This window comes from Arvicanthis niloticus, chromosome 4 (genome assembly GCF_011762505.2).
Source record: "Arvicanthis niloticus isolate mArvNil1 chromosome 4, mArvNil1.pat.X, whole genome shotgun sequence".
Lineage (NCBI taxonomy): Eukaryota > Metazoa > Chordata > Mammalia > Rodentia > Muridae > Arvicanthis > Arvicanthis niloticus.
The window spans coordinates 2601153-2617737 of NC_047661.1; the positions used below are offsets into that span (position 1 = coordinate 2601153).

Consider the following 16585-nt stretch of genomic DNA (forward strand, 5'->3'; position numbering starts at 1 on the left):
ATTATAGTTGATACTTTAGACTTTAGGAATTTTAGACATTAGACATTCTGATGTTTGAGGGTTTCAACATTTGGAATTGTCATTTGGGTGATTAGGTCCTCACTCACCCTTAAGATTCCTGTCTGGATAAGGTGACTGACTGTATTAATAACTTTTCTTTTATTGTGATATAAAGTCATGAAGAATTTTCTGGGCTTGGTTTGTCATTACCGGGTGGCACAGAAGTAGGCAGTAGACACGGTGGCAGGAGCAGCTGGGAGCTTATTTCTCAACCCTCAGTCAGGAACCAGACAGAGCAGACTGGGAATGAGAGTGGTTTTGAGGCTTCAGAGCTCCCCAAGTGACACTTCTTCCAGCAAGGTTACACCTTCTAAACCTACCCAAACAAAGCCACCATGTGGGGACTCAATATTCAGATACAGGGGCCTATGGGCATCAGTCTCATTTATACCACCACAGTGACTTTGTGGCCTTTTCTTTTTTTAATGGTGATATAATTATTCTCCTCTTAGAAGGGGGTAAAGCTCGTCTCGGGCCCTTAGAGTACCCAGTTCTTGTGTATATATGTATGCACTAAGAAATGTTAAGGAGAAGCAAACATAAGTGCATCAAGGTTAAATCCATCTTGATTTCATGGTTCAGTTTAAGACTGTGTCAGGAGGAAGGGAATCCATAAGCCTGCTGCTTTAGTTCTCTACGGTCTAGGTACATGGCTTTCTATTTTCTGAGTTTATATTCATTGTAGATTTTTGAGTTTTAGTTTCCTTAGCAAATAGTCTGGAACTAGATGAGGTAGAGACACGATTGTGACACTTACCTTGCCTCTTTTCCTTTTCTTTGGTGACTAGGAGTCTTCAAGAACTTTTAGATTACCCTGGCGAAGACATTGAGGAGACCTTTTGCCTCAACTTCACGGTACGAACTCCTGTGTTTATGACTGGCTGTTCCTCATAGTGATGGCAGTCATGGTTAGCATTAGATTTCTGACAAAACAACAGAGCCAGAGACTTTCAGTCAGCAAATCTTGAATTCAGTAAATGTGTTGCACAGAGGAACCTGTTTATCTGTGCATTTAGGAAAACTGCTTTGCTTTTGACATTTCTACAGCTCATGTCATTTTCTCCTTGATTCTGTTACTACATGGCTTAAAATGTTTTTAAGATGTTGACATTTTCTGACTCAGATTTTTATCCTACCCCAGATTTCTGGCAAAGATGGTTATTAAATTATGTTTATTCCTAATTTCTCCTGAGTCATTTGGGTTCTAGAAAGGCTATTGTTAGCTAACAAAAATGAAAACACATCTTTTTCTGCTTTGAATGAAGGTGTGCCGAGAAAGCTATGGGGTGGTAGAACAGAAGAAGTTGATACCCGGGGGAGACAGAGTGGCCGTGTGCAAAGACAACAGGTTAGTCCTCATGTTGGGCTGCTGAAGATGTGGGTGTTTTAGATTCCTGAAGTTTGATGTATTAACTCTAGGATTAAAATTATATTTTAATTTCTCTACAGAGAATATGAGGGCAATAGAACAAGAACCTGAAGACTGTAGAGAATTTTAATAGCAGGGCAAGCCATGGAATTTAGTGGATAGCTATTTAGCTACAGATCTGCAACCTTGTGGCTTTGAAGCTGAGTAAGTCATTAAGCCACATACACTGTTTACTTTCAGATATCTCATCTATAAAACAAAGACGATAAAAATCACCCTTCCTACCTTATGGGATAGTTGTGTGAATATAGTAATATATAGGAAGGTATTTTGAATGAAGGTATTTGAATCATAAAATAAATGAATAGCATAGGGTTTCTCCTATCTAGTGGAATGCCTAGTGCTAAATGCTATATAAATATGTATTGCATAAATACTTCCAGTGTGTGTATAGAAGGAGAAGCTGACGCAGAGCCCTTGCTACTACACTTTCATGACTAATTACTTTTCAACCCTGCAAGTTGTCAGGATTTCCACCTCACAGTAAACAAGCAATTAACTGCCTTCTAGACAGCAGCTCCGTGCTCATTAACCCAGCTCAGTTGTGATCTGCACTGTTGTGATAATGAGACTTTTTTTTTATCAGTTACTATAAATAACCTGAGAAAAATAACCTAAAGAATAAAGGTTTTGGCTCACAGTCAAACATAAGCTGGTGGAGCGTCATGGTAGCATGGTATGGTACAGGAAAGCCGTCTTTTCCATGGGAACCAAACATGCAGAGAGTCTGTAAGAGGGCAGGAGCAAGAGTCATTCTTCAATGATAAGACCTAGTGGCCTACTTCCTCCTCACATCTATTAATCCGAATAGAGTGTATGGGGAAACTCAGAGCAGGGTCTACTTGTATGGTTCTCAGACTGTATTGCATTCTTAGTGTGGATCAGAATCTCTTCTGAAACGGGTATCTTGTCATCTATTATCAGCCAGGTAGGTCAGAGTATGGCAGAGATAACCCAGGACCTTAGGACAAAACAAAACAACACATACTCACAAATCCCAGAATGTCTCAGTGGTGACATACTATTCTTAAGGTGAGATTTGTAATTCAGGTTTGAAGATTTAGCTGAGTTTTCAGGATGAATCTCAGTCCCTGAGTTACCTTGTTAGAGGAAGGTAAATATTTGGTTTTATTTAGTTTTACATTGAACTGTGATAATCTGTACAGACATTCATTTACTTTACAAACACAGTGTTTGCTGTGTGCCCATCATGTTGCAGACTACAGGATATGACTAGTTCTTATCCTTCGATCTGTGAGTTGAGAACGTGCACAGATATGTAACAGATCATAGTATATGTTATATGTCAGGTGCCATGGAAGTAGGAGAGAAGCAACAGACTTGTTATAAGACATTTAAGAGTGTAAATGTTGGGGCATATTTTAGGCTAGTGAATATGTGAGTCAGAATTTTCAGGGTTGATAGAGGATAGAGATTGTTGAGAACTTGTGAGTGGGTCAGGATGGTGGGTATAGGAGTTCTAGAGTGAAGACCATCAAAGTCTGGAATAGGGCTTGAATCGAAAGATAACAGGCCCCAGTTTATAGAGATAATTTTGATGACCTTATAGATATAGACAGTGTGCACAGAGGCCGGAGAGGAGGTCATTGAGCTGGCTCAGATAAAGAATGGCAAGGACCAGGGTGGGAGCTGTAGAAATATCAAGTTGAATATGTGAATGGCAGTGTCAGTAGGTGTCTGATTATGTATGAGCAAGACTGGAATTGGTAAGTTTGCCACAGTTTCTAATTCGGGTAGCTGTATAATAGGTAACAGACTATAAATAAAGGTGGTTCATCGAGGGAAGTTCTGTTTTGAATCTTTTACTTTGGCTGTCTGTCTGATAATATTGAGGCAATTATTTAAAGCAGGAAATTGATGTGGGTTTCAGGAAAGAAGTCTCATTAGAAATCTTTGGTTATGCCTGCCAGCTTCAATTGACAGTGAGTTTGAAATCACTTGAAGTGGGAAGTTGATAGAAATATTAAAAGAAGAATGAGGAAATCTTCCGGGCCTCTTCTGTGTCCCCTTCACCCGCGAAAGAGACACGTGAGGCAGTGTTCGGGTGGTTACCACAGCAAGGCTTTATTCTTGTATCAGCAGAAGCGGAAAGACACCAAGCCTGGAAAAGGCACTGCTATATGTACCCTAGGGTAGCGTGTTCACTTCTGATTGGCTGTTCACTCATTACCCCTTATTGCACCCCGGGATGGGCAGTGACTTTGGCGTGCTTTTGCCTTTTGCACCTACGCAGTTAGTTGTTTACTTGTGGGAGCACAGGATGCCCGCGCCATCTTGTAATGGCGAATGTTGTCACCGCTAACCGCGGCTCCTAACAAGGAAAGTATACATTCTTCAGAGGACCTGTATCATTAGATTGCATGGCAAACCACTTCGATGAGAATTTGAGCATTGTTGCCACCCTCATTGGCTGGCAGTGATGCTTGTGTGAGAAGAGCAAGGGATCTGGGGGATGAGAAAATGCTTTTCTCGGAGGAGGAAGGCTGTAAGTGGGGGAAGCTGGACACAGGGAAGCTGGGCTTCAATTAGGCTGTGAGCAAAACTCACAAGATTGCATTTGTGAGTATGGAACACCACCCTCCCACGCCCCCCCACCCCCACCCTGCCCAACCTCACAGCTCTCACTTCAAAGAGAATAAGGGATAAAAGACTGTGGCCCAGAAATGGGGTGCTAGGTTATCGAAGGTTCCGTGTTCCCAGGCAGTTTCACGTCAGAACAAGGAAGGTCACAGTGGTGCAGACATCAGTCTCTGTGCCTGCAGGTCAGAGAACTTGTGAACTTCTGTCTGTCCAAGTGATCTACCTTTGTTTCCTTCCATGAGCCTTCCTCTGAAAAGAGAAAGAAATGATAGAAAAGCTGACAAGCTTATTTTTTTTTATTGTTTGGCATTTTTACAAAGGAGCTAGAAGCTAGTGCAGATTTGATAATCTTTTTTTTAACCCAAACTGTATCAAACACTCAAGCTTTGTTTTCAGACTTGTGGATATTTGTATAGACTTCAGCAGCCAAGCAGCCCTAATCTAGAAATATAAAATCAGAGACCCGATGAGCAAAATGTTGTATTGAGGAAGTCTCAGATGCTAGAGCATTTTGACTTCAGGTTTCTGGACTAGGGTTCACTTTGCATGGTATCTTACAACACACAGTGATCTTTTTTTGTAATATAAACCTTCCAGTCAATCTAGGATGTTGTCTTTGGAAACTGTGAATCCTGATGCCAGAATGTTGAGTACCCAGCAAAAATGGCTTTAGATGACAAAGTTACCTTGGTGTCTTTGTTGTTCTATTGCTATGTCTGAGCATGACCAAAGAAATCATTGAACTGGGGTCTTGCTTACAGTTCCAGAGAGTTAGTTGTGATCATTATGTGGCAGAAAGCAAACAGTTATGACTCTGGATCTGTAGTTTGAGAGCTTTACATCTTGATCTGCATCCAGTAGTCAGAGAGAGAGGAAGGGAGTGTGTGTGTGTGTATGTGTGTATGTGTGTGTGTGTGTGTGTGTGTCTGTGTCTGTGTCTGTGTCTGTGTCTGTGTCTGTGTCTGTGTGTCTGAGCCTGGCATGGCCTTTTAAACCTTCAAAACCCATGCCTAGTGACACATTTTCTCCAACAACCTTACACCTCCTAATCCTTCTCAAAGTGTTCCACTTACTGGGAACCAAGCATTTAAACAATATGAGCCTATGGGGGTGATTCTCGTTCAAACCATCATGCTTGGCCCTGGAAGTCTAGTCTTGACTCAGATGATTTTGCTATCATTAAAAAATGTTTATTGGATAAGGGACCAAAAAAGCAGGTCCTTTATTTTTATAACATTTGTATTTTTGTTAGCATTATAAATAGCTTATTTTCAGGCTATTTTTCATTCGTAAGAACAGGCTTATTTGTGGCAAATTTATAAAGGAAGCATTGCTTACAACTTGGTTCCAATTATTCTTCTTTACTCCTAATTTTGGTCACTGCATCATATTAGATGCATGTGCATATGTAGATTCATATACAGCTATATGACATGGTGACATTTTGGTCTGTGACCAAATGCAGGAATGACACCTACAGAACAGAATACATGAGCGTAAACAAGTATGTCACTGGGTTTTATATTTGTCACACTCTACTTTCTATAATTATTTTAGAGTGTTTTTGGCATACAAAAAAACCACAGCTCTCACCCCAAAAGAAGTAAGAGTTTATTACAGAGCCAAATGAGTGACCAGTTTATGGTAAGTGTGGAGTTCATTATACCAGGTTCCATGTTTCAACAAGGAAATCAAAAAATATATTAGTGGAAACCTCAGAGAGACAGGTTACAGCAAGATGGGGGAAATATCTTCTATAGGCCACAGATGCTGTCTGATGACTTCTGTCTGCTACGTTAATACATTCCAAAGGTTTTCTTCCATTAATCACAGAATGGCAGGCCCAACATTTTGTTAATTACAGAATGGCTTAAGGGGTTAAATCTAATCCAAGATAAACTGTAATTAGGCAATGGACTTATTCTAACCTCACCAGACCACTGAAGTTCAAATCACTAGTTCATATTTGCAGATACAGCTTCTTTCTGGGAATTCTCATTCTCTGTGATACTGGCAGCCTCCTCCAGCATCAGATGTCTGTCTGTCTGTCTGTCTGCGTATGGGGTGTGTTTCATACAGGACATCCTCAAGATGCATGGTTAGATAGTCTTTAGTCTTTCCTAAGATGTCTTACTGTTTGTATTAACTTGGTCTCAGACAAGTGTCTGTGTGTGTGTGTGTGTGTGTGTGTGAGTTGTTCGAAATTAACAATTAACACTGGGGTAGACAGTAGCCTGAAGAGGGGTGATGGCTTATCCCATGCTCTGGTTAGTCTTCATAGGGCTATGTGTGCTCTTGATGGGGAAAACCAACCCAGCTCAGGACAGGCAGTTTGTGATATAGTTAGGGTTGTGACAATTTTAGGACTTAGAAATCTTTTTCATACTGTTATTAAATCATTTCTCTCATACGTTCCTTATTTAGCAGACATTTCTCTGAATCAACAGTTCAGTTGAGTCAACAATTGCAAGATAAACTGTGTGGGAATAGTGAAATAAAGCTGTTTAATTAGGGAGATAAGATGTTCTCACACGCCACCGTAACTGGTCTTGGGAAGACTTAATAGCTGTGCTTTAATGTGAAGACAGAGAGGTCATGTTCAGCAGATCCTCCTCGGGTCTGTTAGACCTGGATGTTAGCCTACCAACACTTGGACACAGAAATGGAGAAGAAGGGACACACACATGACAAGGTGTTTTGTGGGCTGATAGATAAGCCTGAGTTATTCAGGCAAAGAGGACTGGGGCACTGCTGGGAGTTTGGCTTGTCCAGCTTACTCTTCTTTGTGGGAGACTAGACTGTAAAAGACTTGGGACATTAGAGAAGGTAGTTTCTGCTTGCAGCTGCTGAGAAGTCACTCCTGTTCTGTAAGTAGAACCTCTGTGTTACAGAAGTGGGTCCAGAGTACACTGTTTACTTTGCCTTTTTATCTTCCCCACTGTTTGATTCTGTTGCTGGCACATGCACTCCCCTGAGCATTGCTGAAGCCCCGAGTACCTATTCTCTGCCCTTGGAGGAGACCTTGTGTTTATCTGAAAGGCATGCCTGTTTTCTTCTCTCTTGCTTCTCAGTTGCTAGTCTCCCTTTGACATCAGTTCTACTCTTACAAAATGCCTACTGCGGGATGCTCTAATGGTACCAGAAAGATTGTCCACAATCCTAGGAGTAGTAACAAGACAGCACACACAAGCTCCATTTCCTCTCCTGCACTCTCATAATGCAGGTTACTTTAGTGGCTTCTGAAGTTGCAGGGATTTCACAGTACCAGTGAGCAAGCAGGCAGTTCTAGAGCAAACTGGCAATCCTCGAACCCAACTTATTTCTTTCACTGTTTCATGGGCATATCTCACAGGCTGAGGACTCAACACTCCTGTGACCCCTATCAGGTGTCAGTTGTGAGCCTCAGGTTGCTTAACCTTGGCCTGCCTTCATACTTCAGTTGCTTACAAATTTAATGGAAAAGATAGTTAGTTGCCTCTACCAATTTGTTGTAAGAGATGTTATACAGGTTATACATGAGAAGATGTCTCAAGAGGTAAGGTATCGAAGAAGCATGTGCTCCTCAGGTGGCATCTCTGTCTAAACTTGCATGTGTTCAACCATCCAGTAGCTATTGAAACTCTATCCTTTTGGCATCTAATAGATAGTTCATTTTATAGGCATGGAAGCCTAACCAATTGTGTGGAAGTTTTCGTGGAGAAGAGGGTACAATCTAATGCCAGTACACTGAATAGGGAAACCCCATAAGGCCTCTTCAGGCTTTTCCTGGACTCTGTAGGATCTTTTCATCTAGAGTATAAGGCAAAAGCCTTGGAAATGGACTTGTCGGGACCTTTTATAGGACAAGGTTAGTTAAAGAATTATGGCTTGTTGCTTTTCTCTCTCTCTCTCTCTCTCTCTCTCTCTCTCTCTCTCTCTCTCTCTCTCTCTGTGTGTGTGTGTGTGTGTGGTTGGAACCCTGGGCTCTGTCAGTAGTAACATATTTGGATGAAAGTACCAGAAAAATACAAATTTCATTCAAATGAATTACATGCATCCAAAGACAAAACTTCTGTGACCACTTGCTGGTGTCTACCTAAGCCAAGTCTCTCCATAGTGGTAGCCACATCTGGATGAAACTGTACTGTGTCAGTCCTGGGATTAAGTATTTTTTATATTCCATAGCATGTGTTATTACCACTAATGAAAAAAAAAAAAAAAGACCTTAAATTAGTGCAATTAAACTCCAGCTTTGTTCTAAAGGGCATCTAAATTCTATAGAAAGGAGTAAGAATGGAGCTCGGACTCTGAATTACCCCTTTGACGCACCTCATGGACATTGGTGAGGGCTACAGTCTTTAAGGGCCACGCTATACTTGTAGTAAATTGTCCAGGAACAAAAGATAATGAGAACAGCAGTCCCACTTCTGGACTCCTTTCCATGTGCCCAGCACTCACTCTCCTAAGGACGACATGGAAACCTTCCCACTTGGCAGATGATGAAATTGACACAGAGAATGACATCATTTGACCAGCTATACAGCTAGAAGAAAACGACTTGATTCAGGGCCTGTGCTCCTGGAGTTGTACCTGCCACTGAGAGCTCACAGCGGAGCTTGAGCGTTCCTGTCCTCTCCCCCAGGGAAAAAGAAGTGACTGAACAATTTACTGTTTCCCCTTTCGGGCAAACTGGATAATTTTCTAAGAAGGGAAGGCTGGTATAGCTAGGAGCATACTCTAAGAGTATGAAATTGAATGTCTGAACATTGAACCGGGAATCCAGTGCGCATGCAGCACTTAAGAGGAGATAAAACTCCCACGAGCGTCTCGTGGCTCAAGCCTGTGATCCCAGTGCTGAAGAGGTTCAGCTGAGCAAATCTTTGTGAGTTTGAGGCCGGCCTACGTTAAATGAGTTCCAAGACAGGGCCTGAGCTATATAATGAGAACCTGTCTAGAAAATAATAAAATCAATCAATCAGTCAAACAAAACAACAACAAGCGCCTCCTGGATACATGTACTACTGTGTAGTCCACTATGTAAATGTGTTTTCTTTGGATATTTGGTCTGTTTGTATGTTTTTTTAATTATACTTTCTCTATTCTTTCAGCTCTCCCCCATTTTTTAGTAAAAGCGTTACAAACATCTTTTGTATATTAAGAAAAGGATTCTTTTTACCTTTAAAAAATACTTTTTAAAGATCAAATTCTAAGGATAAATGTAAAAGTATGGCATTTTGAATCTATTGACAAATATTTTTGCTGGGTTGATTTTATTAATGAATTGTACCATGTTATTCATCTTTATCAGTATATAAGGATACCTATCTCACTCCGTCCTCACAAAATCTTTAAAATATTTGCATTTGTTTCATACATATGGTACTTTAAAAATTCTTCACAGCACTGATACATTCCAATGCTGTGTGAACTTCTAAAATACTTTTAAAAATATGATTTAGAGGTAGTGTTTGCACAGTACTGTAAACATCTGAAATTGGTGCTTTAAAATTGGTTTGTTTTATGTTATGTAAGTTTTCCCTAAAAAAAAAAAAAAGCATTTGTTTCCACGTATGTACATGTGTTTTCATGTATGTGTATGCATATGCGTGACCCTGCAGACGGGCAGAACTGCACCACCTCTGAGCTTACCCTGTGAGCCTTGAGGTGCTGCAGCTTCCTGTGTCACACTCTGAGATCGTGCACTGACTAGATAATGTGTGCCGCTGGCTGGTTACATCGTGTTGTTAGGTTTGGCCTGTCAAGGGTTAAAATGGTTTACTGCAAAGCAGTATTTTACTTGCCTGGAGGAGATGGTGTCCGGCGACATTACAGTGCAGCTGTGACGCACTTTCAAATAAGCAGCTCAGGAGACACACATTTAGGATCAGCTCAGTGAGGAAATGGATAGACCTCCATCCTAAACATCTCTGATGGACATGTATATAAAATATAATATGTATATCATGTAAAATAGTGCCTGCTGGCCGGAGCACACAGCCGTGACATGATGTCTCCAGCCTTGCCAGAGCCCTGCTTCACCTTGTGCTGCTCAGAGCACACATCTCCCTCTCCAGCATTTTTCCTTTTGAAAATAATCAGCAGGGGTTCTTTATGTAAATCTCTACTAGTTACATTTTAATTTATGTAAATCTCTGCCAATTTTATTTTCATTTTATTTTAGTAGTGTAAAACAGTACTAATTTTCATGTGATTTGTCAAACTATTAAGAGTGCTGATGTTCTGTTGTCTATATCTGTTACAGGTATAATTCACGGTACTTGTTTGCATTTGAAATGAGTGTAAATACTCAATTTGATTGTTTTCTAATTTTTTGTTTTCTAATTTTGATTTCTAATTTTTTGTCTTGTCATGTTGTCTTTTGGCTGTATGTGTTCTAATCTCAGCCTTTCTATATCTAATACTTAATAAATATTTTATGTATTTCCTTCATTAAAATGTTTCCTTGAGTCAAAGTCTATAACTTGTTTCTGAGTTATTGAAAGATGCCTTAGGTATTTTTATGGGTAAACAGCATAGAAATTGTATTACATTCTAGATTCCACTTAGGCTTTTAATTGAATTGTGATAAATTTAAATTAATTTTGGAAGAATTTATGTTTTGTGATAATCTTCTAAATCAGGGATTAATTTTTTTGTGAAATCCCATAATTTTTTATATACATTATACACATTTTTATTATAGGCTAGCTTATATTTATGTATGTGTATACTATTTCTAGGATAAAAAAAACTTATATATTTTAATGTCTTGGTTATTGATTTTATATATTTATCTGATAACCAATCAATTCATCAAACTTTTCTCTAATTGTTTTCTAGTTTATTCTTTTGAGTTTTCTATATATAATAATCATATAACTACAAAATAAATTTCTCAGTGTTTAGACCCTTTATACATAGTTATTTTTGAATTCTTACTAGACCTAGAGAAATATGAAATGACGGTCCCTCCATTTCTGAAGAGGAGTGAATGTTAATTTTCATCACCTTTGTCTTATTGAAATAATCATGTGGTTATGATGATATTGATCTATATACCTCACATCTTCAGTTGGATTGGTCTGGCCAAAAGGAAGATTACCACTCCTTAGAGTTGTTCGGACCCATCTGTTGTCATTAGCAACAGGTTAGCACTGCCCCCCATCTCCAACGTCATCAGATTTTGCTGCAGTGTGATTAACCCTTGCAGCAAATGGAAAAGAATGGCGTCTGATTTGTGTGTGTGTGTGTGTGTGTGCGCATTCATATTGTCACATTAAAGTCTTACCTTGTCTGAGAGGAAATTAAAACCAGGCTTTGTATGGAGGAAACCAAGATAGTTTTTAAATATCCTATATTTCTGAATTAGAAGCCATATTCTTTTCTGATAATAAGAAATCACCAAGGTAGAAATGAGTAAAGCGACCATTTTCTCTTGGGTAGCAGGGGAGGGAGTTGAATTTTCTCTAAGGGTCTTTTGTCTTTACTATAACAATAATAGCTGGAAATTATTCCTAGGTGTCAGACGCTGCTGTGTGGGCTGTAAGTGTAGTAACTCGTTTTCTCCTCATGATAGCTGTGAAGAAGGGACTGTTACCACCCACCTTTATTGATGACAATACAGGCAGTCAGAATAACAAGGTTTTTTATTTTTGAAAATACTGTTTCATTAACACCACAGTGGTAAACAACTTTATGTTTGTGTTTCTTTACAGAACATTGGTTCACAGACAATTCAAAACCCACAAAGAAGCTAAAGGCCTTTACTTTAAATGTCTTTTCCCTTCCTTTATGCCATTCTGTCCTCAAGCAATAAAATTTGATTATGGCACCATTTAATAAGTCACGTTTACATAGCAAAATAATGAAGGCACAGCTAATACAAGCAAACTTAAACCCTTTCTATTTCTGAGCTGGGGTTGGGGATACACACTTGGGTTTATTCTTCAAGTATATACTTTTTCCAAACGTTAGCTTCATTGAGGGGTTCGGATGGTTTTCACAACTACTTGCTAAAAGCTACAAGACAAAAAGACTTCACAAAGGTCAAACTAGGCAACACATGCTTTACAGAATTGCTACATTCTACATCTCTTCAAGTAAATTATATTTCTAAAATGCTATAAGGTAATTTAATACTTAAAACGTTTGGGGTCATTTTTACGATTTTGTAAACAAACACTACCAAGAAAACAGATAACATGAGACCATCACAGATGAACACGTGTTGACAATATTATACATGGAATACACCCTCATTTGTGGAACCTTGTTCTTTCTGTAAATTCAAATATTCAAAACACTTTTCACAACTTGAAATGGCAGTTTTCCTAGCCACATAAACAGTAAATGTTGTCAGTCCAGACTTCCAGGCTACATCTCCTCTGGAGTGGAAAGCTGATGTCTGGGTTTGCAAAAGCAAAAGTCTTAAAGATGACGTCGTTCTTGGGTTCCTCTTCCTCTGCGCTGGGAAATGTAAAGAAACTGAAGAATTAAGCATTGAGAAGAGTTCTGTCTTAGCATGGGTGTTCAGGTGTAGTGTGATGAATGGATTTCAACGTGTGACGCACTTTAATTTTCATCTAACTGACAACCTTTCATCAGTCTCAAGTCCAGTTCTTACAGAAGAGCAGGGAGAAACAAAATAAGTTTAATTATCCTTTTAAAAAAACATCTTTTGGCATCTGTCTTACACAAATAAAAGTTAGATTAGAAACGGGCTAGCCAGAATCTACTTGATTGAATTTAATTTTAGGAATGTCAGAATAGATTCACATTGTATTTTGGGCAAATCCTGAGCCTTTATAGTCTGCCAACACTGGAAATAAAAGGGGCAGGGGATTTGTCACCTGTCAGCTGCTGTGCTCACTTCTTGTTGGAGTCGGGACCTCCAGTTGCACCAGCTGCAGCCCCTTCTTCCTCCTCCTCCTCGTCATCTTCTTCCTCATCGTCTTCATCATCCTCTTCCTCCAGGGTCCACGCGCAGCCCTCCATCTCTCCGGTCAGCTCCTGGATCTTGGCCAGTAGTGGCTTGTAGATATCGTTGTACTTCTTCTCCAGAGCCTGGAATTCCTTGTCAAATTTGGCCTCGATCTTATCACAGCGCTTCTGCAGCTTTTTGAGCGCCAGAACCCGGCATTTGACGGAGTTGGGCAGGCTCTCGATAAAGTCTTTTTTGGGCTTGGTCGCGTTCTCCGCGGGAGCCTGGGGCTCTTCGGCCGCTGGCGCAGTGGCATTCTCACCGGTCGCGGCATCCTCGCCACCCTGGGCGCCCTCCATTACCTCGTCCTCGACGTGGCTCTCAGTGGGTCCCTGCTTCTCGGGGTCGGCCATGGCTAGTGCTCGGCTCAGCTGGGCTTGTTTGCCGCAGTGGTCTGGTGGTTGCGCAGTCTGTGACAGAGCTGGTCCAGAGAGGTCCTGCAGCTGTGACTGCGGCTGGTCCAGAGTGAGTCTAAAGATGCGGCAAACGCTGACGGCTGTGCTGACGTCCGCGCTGCCGCTTCGCGGCTCGCGGCAAGTGAATGGCTGCTCACTATCAGCTGATGGCTGTGCGCACACACTGCACCAAATTGTTGCTATGCCGCTATCTTCGAGGTCTCTAAAACCTACCACTTAGACACCCAGCCCCCAGCATCCGCCCCCACCCCTGCAGAACTGGCTGGAACCAGCTCGAGGCTGAGACTGTATTTTTCCATACCTGTTTATACAGCCCCCCTCTGTTTACTGTGTGCTCCCCCTCCCATTTCAGCACTTCGAATCCGCAATGCACCTGACAATCTTTTTCGGAAGTGCGCCATAGCCTTGGTTATGGGTACATTTCTAAATCTTGATTGCGTCTTAAATTCACTTCCCGAGAACAGTAATGCGGGAGAACGATTTTCCTCCTTCTCTTTTGCAGACCTGTAGTGCGTATATCTACACAGACCATCTTGGGCTCCTAGAGCAGTCAGATATCTCTGTTAAACCTAGTTACATGTGGCAAATTATGACTGGAGGGACTTTGGAATTGGTTCTGTAAGTGTTTGTGTGGCAAATTTCTGCACTGTGAGCATTCTAGTAATGTTACCGAAGGGTCCACACAGGTGCCTATGAAAAGAAATAAAGCGAGGATGAACAGAAGAAAAGCAAAGCCTTTGGAGTGTCCAACCTAACGACATTGTGAAAAGATGCTGTCATGTACAGATGTGCAAGGCCCAATTCTGGTTTTTGGAGGAGGTACACTGCTTCCAGTTAGCAGATTAGACACTCCCATAAAGACAGGGGAAAAGGCCATTTTAATACATCTTGAAAAGCATGCGTTTGGTCCTACTCTTCCTTAGGGACTCACAGATGCATGTACAGCCATTTGTCACCAAACACTTCACAGTTAACCATCTGTTCTTTGAGTCTGCTTGTGATTTCTATGTGGGAGCTTTGGAAAAGACCATAAACATCAAAGTCTTGTTTTCTGATAATGAACTGATCTTTTATTTTTTTTACCCATACAAGCCAGAATTAGAGAATTATTTATTTTGTTTCTTTCTTTCTTTACTTATTTAGCCGATCCAGTCTAGCTTCAAACTGTGTGAACTTCGGGTCCTTCCAGTCTCCTTAGAGCTTCTTGAATAAAGAGCAGGGCACAAATCTTAAGTGGTCCTAGAGAATACATTCATTGTTTAGATCTGTCTTTCTCTGTGTTGGGGCTTGCCAGAATTTTACTCATATTAGTTCCATAAGGAATTTATATTTTTTTAGTTCTTATGTATATTAATTATATGTAAATCTTTCAGTGCTGACACGGAGTAAACTCTGGATATTTTTTAAGTAAAATTACTGTATTAATATGCAACCAATTGTTATGCATAATGTCTTTCAAAAACACTTGTCCCTCTGATCAAAGAAAGTAAATATTTACAAAATACATTTTAAATGTACTTATGAGGCCTTTAGTTTGTTTTACTACCCCTCTTTTTTTTTTTTTAACATTACATTTTTGTCTTTATTTGTTGATAAAGCAGTTGCACATTCCATATGTGAATGTCTGTCAGTTCTGTCATTCAGACTATGTGTTTCTTGGAATCTCAATTAGGTCTTAGGCTTGGGAGCAAATGACTTATCTGCTGAGCTACCTTGCTGGCCCTTTTTGAAGACTTTTATTTTTCACTCACAAGATCTTAAAACTTAGTCTAGGCTGTTAGTAAAACCCAGCATTTGGGGAGTGTTTCCACAAACAAATGTGTTCATGTAAGCTCTGTGCTAGTCAAGATAGAGAATAGTAACTTTACTCACCTAAAATACCCTTGGGGCCTTTCTCCTACAGTGCATGTGATACATTGATCTGTATACTGTCTTAGTAATTCTATTCCCTTGTTTTGTTTCTGGAGACAGAATTTCTCTGTGTAGCCCTGGCTGTCCTGGAACTCTCTCTGTACATAGGCTGGCCTCAAACTCACAGAGATCCACATGCATCTGCCTCTGAAGTGCTGGAATTAAAGGTGTGTGCCACCACCATCTGGCTTAAAATTTGTTTGTTTTGTTTTACAAGACTGGATTTTTCTGTGTAGCTCTGCTGTCCTATAGCTTGCTCTGTCGACCAGGCTGGCAAGAACTCAGACATCCACCTGCCCTTTCCCCTGAGTGCTGGAAATAAGGGTAAGCACCACCAACCTAATTCTGTACTTTTTAAATTATTGTGAATGAAATCATATGTGTTTTTTAGAGTTTGCCATTTTCACAGGCAAATGCGTTTGATACTCATCTATGTGGTCATGCATGTTATCAATTTATTATGTGGTATTGTTGAGGAATATTTTTAGTGGTAGTATTTTCAGTTTAAAAAAATGAATAATACTACTGTGAACATCTGTCTAAAGATTTCTGTATGAGCACATCTGTATTTCCTGTAAATACCTACCAGTAAAATTGCTGGATTGCTTGGTATATTTAACTTCATAAATAACTGCTGCACCTTTTCCACATGGCTATAATAGTTTGATTTCACACAGTGATGTGGGGAAGCAATAGTTGTTCTGAATGCTTTGTTTTGAGATAGAGTCTGTATACCATGTCGATTGGTATGTCAGACCTGGAACTCACATCAGCATCTTGAGTGCTGGAATTGCCGTGTTCCTGGTATTCTGAATGATGAATGATTCTGAATATTCACCAGTATGCATATTTACTATTCTTATATTTTTGGATAACATGTATTTAATTCTGTTACTTATTTCCAATTTTTTTCCTGAGTGTTAAGTTTTTCTTATATATTCTGGATGGAAATTCTTTTTGAAATATGTATTTTATAAATATTTTCTAGCCTGTATTTTAGTTTTATACTAGAAATCAGAAGTAGACTTCAAATAAGTAGACAAAAAAAAAAAAAAGGCAGGTTCTTTTCAGCAACAACTCACTGTTTGGTACGAAGTTCTATATTAGTTACTTTGCTGCTGTAGTAAAAAAGCAACTATTGGAAGAAGGAATTGATTTTGGCTTCTGGTTCTAGTGGCATAGAAGTCCATCATGGCATTGGCAGTCGGC

General features: G+C 40.0%; 2 protein-coding genes across 6 annotated transcripts in view; one reads left to right on the forward strand and one right to left on the reverse strand.

The window, feature by feature from the left end:
* The window catches only part of Herc3 (HECT and RLD domain containing E3 ubiquitin protein ligase 3), a 92809-nt gene that overhangs the window by 61575 nt on the left and 14649 nt on the right, over positions 1–16585 (forward strand). For 2 of the 5 annotated variants that reach the window (XM_034499561.2, XM_076932156.1), the window contains 2 exons: positions 849–915; positions 1326–1408. In XM_034499561.2, coding sequence (XP_034355452.1) covers positions 849–915; positions 1326–1408 — 150 coding nt within the window. The other 3 variants (XM_034499563.2, XM_076932157.1, XM_034499562.2) reach the window with 3 other exon arrangements.
* Positions 11698–13692, reverse strand: Nap1l5 (nucleosome assembly protein 1 like 5). Its single transcript, XM_034499564.2, has one exon. It carries the CDS (start codon positions 13400–13402, stop codon positions 12935–12937), a length of 468 nt encoding a protein of 155 aa, XP_034355455.1. The 5' UTR covers positions 13403–13692; the 3' UTR covers positions 11698–12934.

What these genes read in the sequence shown, in the direction of transcription:
- Nap1l5 (XM_034499564.2), bottom strand. Translation starts at nt 13,402, where the DNA reads ATGGCCGACCCCGAGAAGCAGGGACCCACTGAGAGCCACGTCGAGGAC.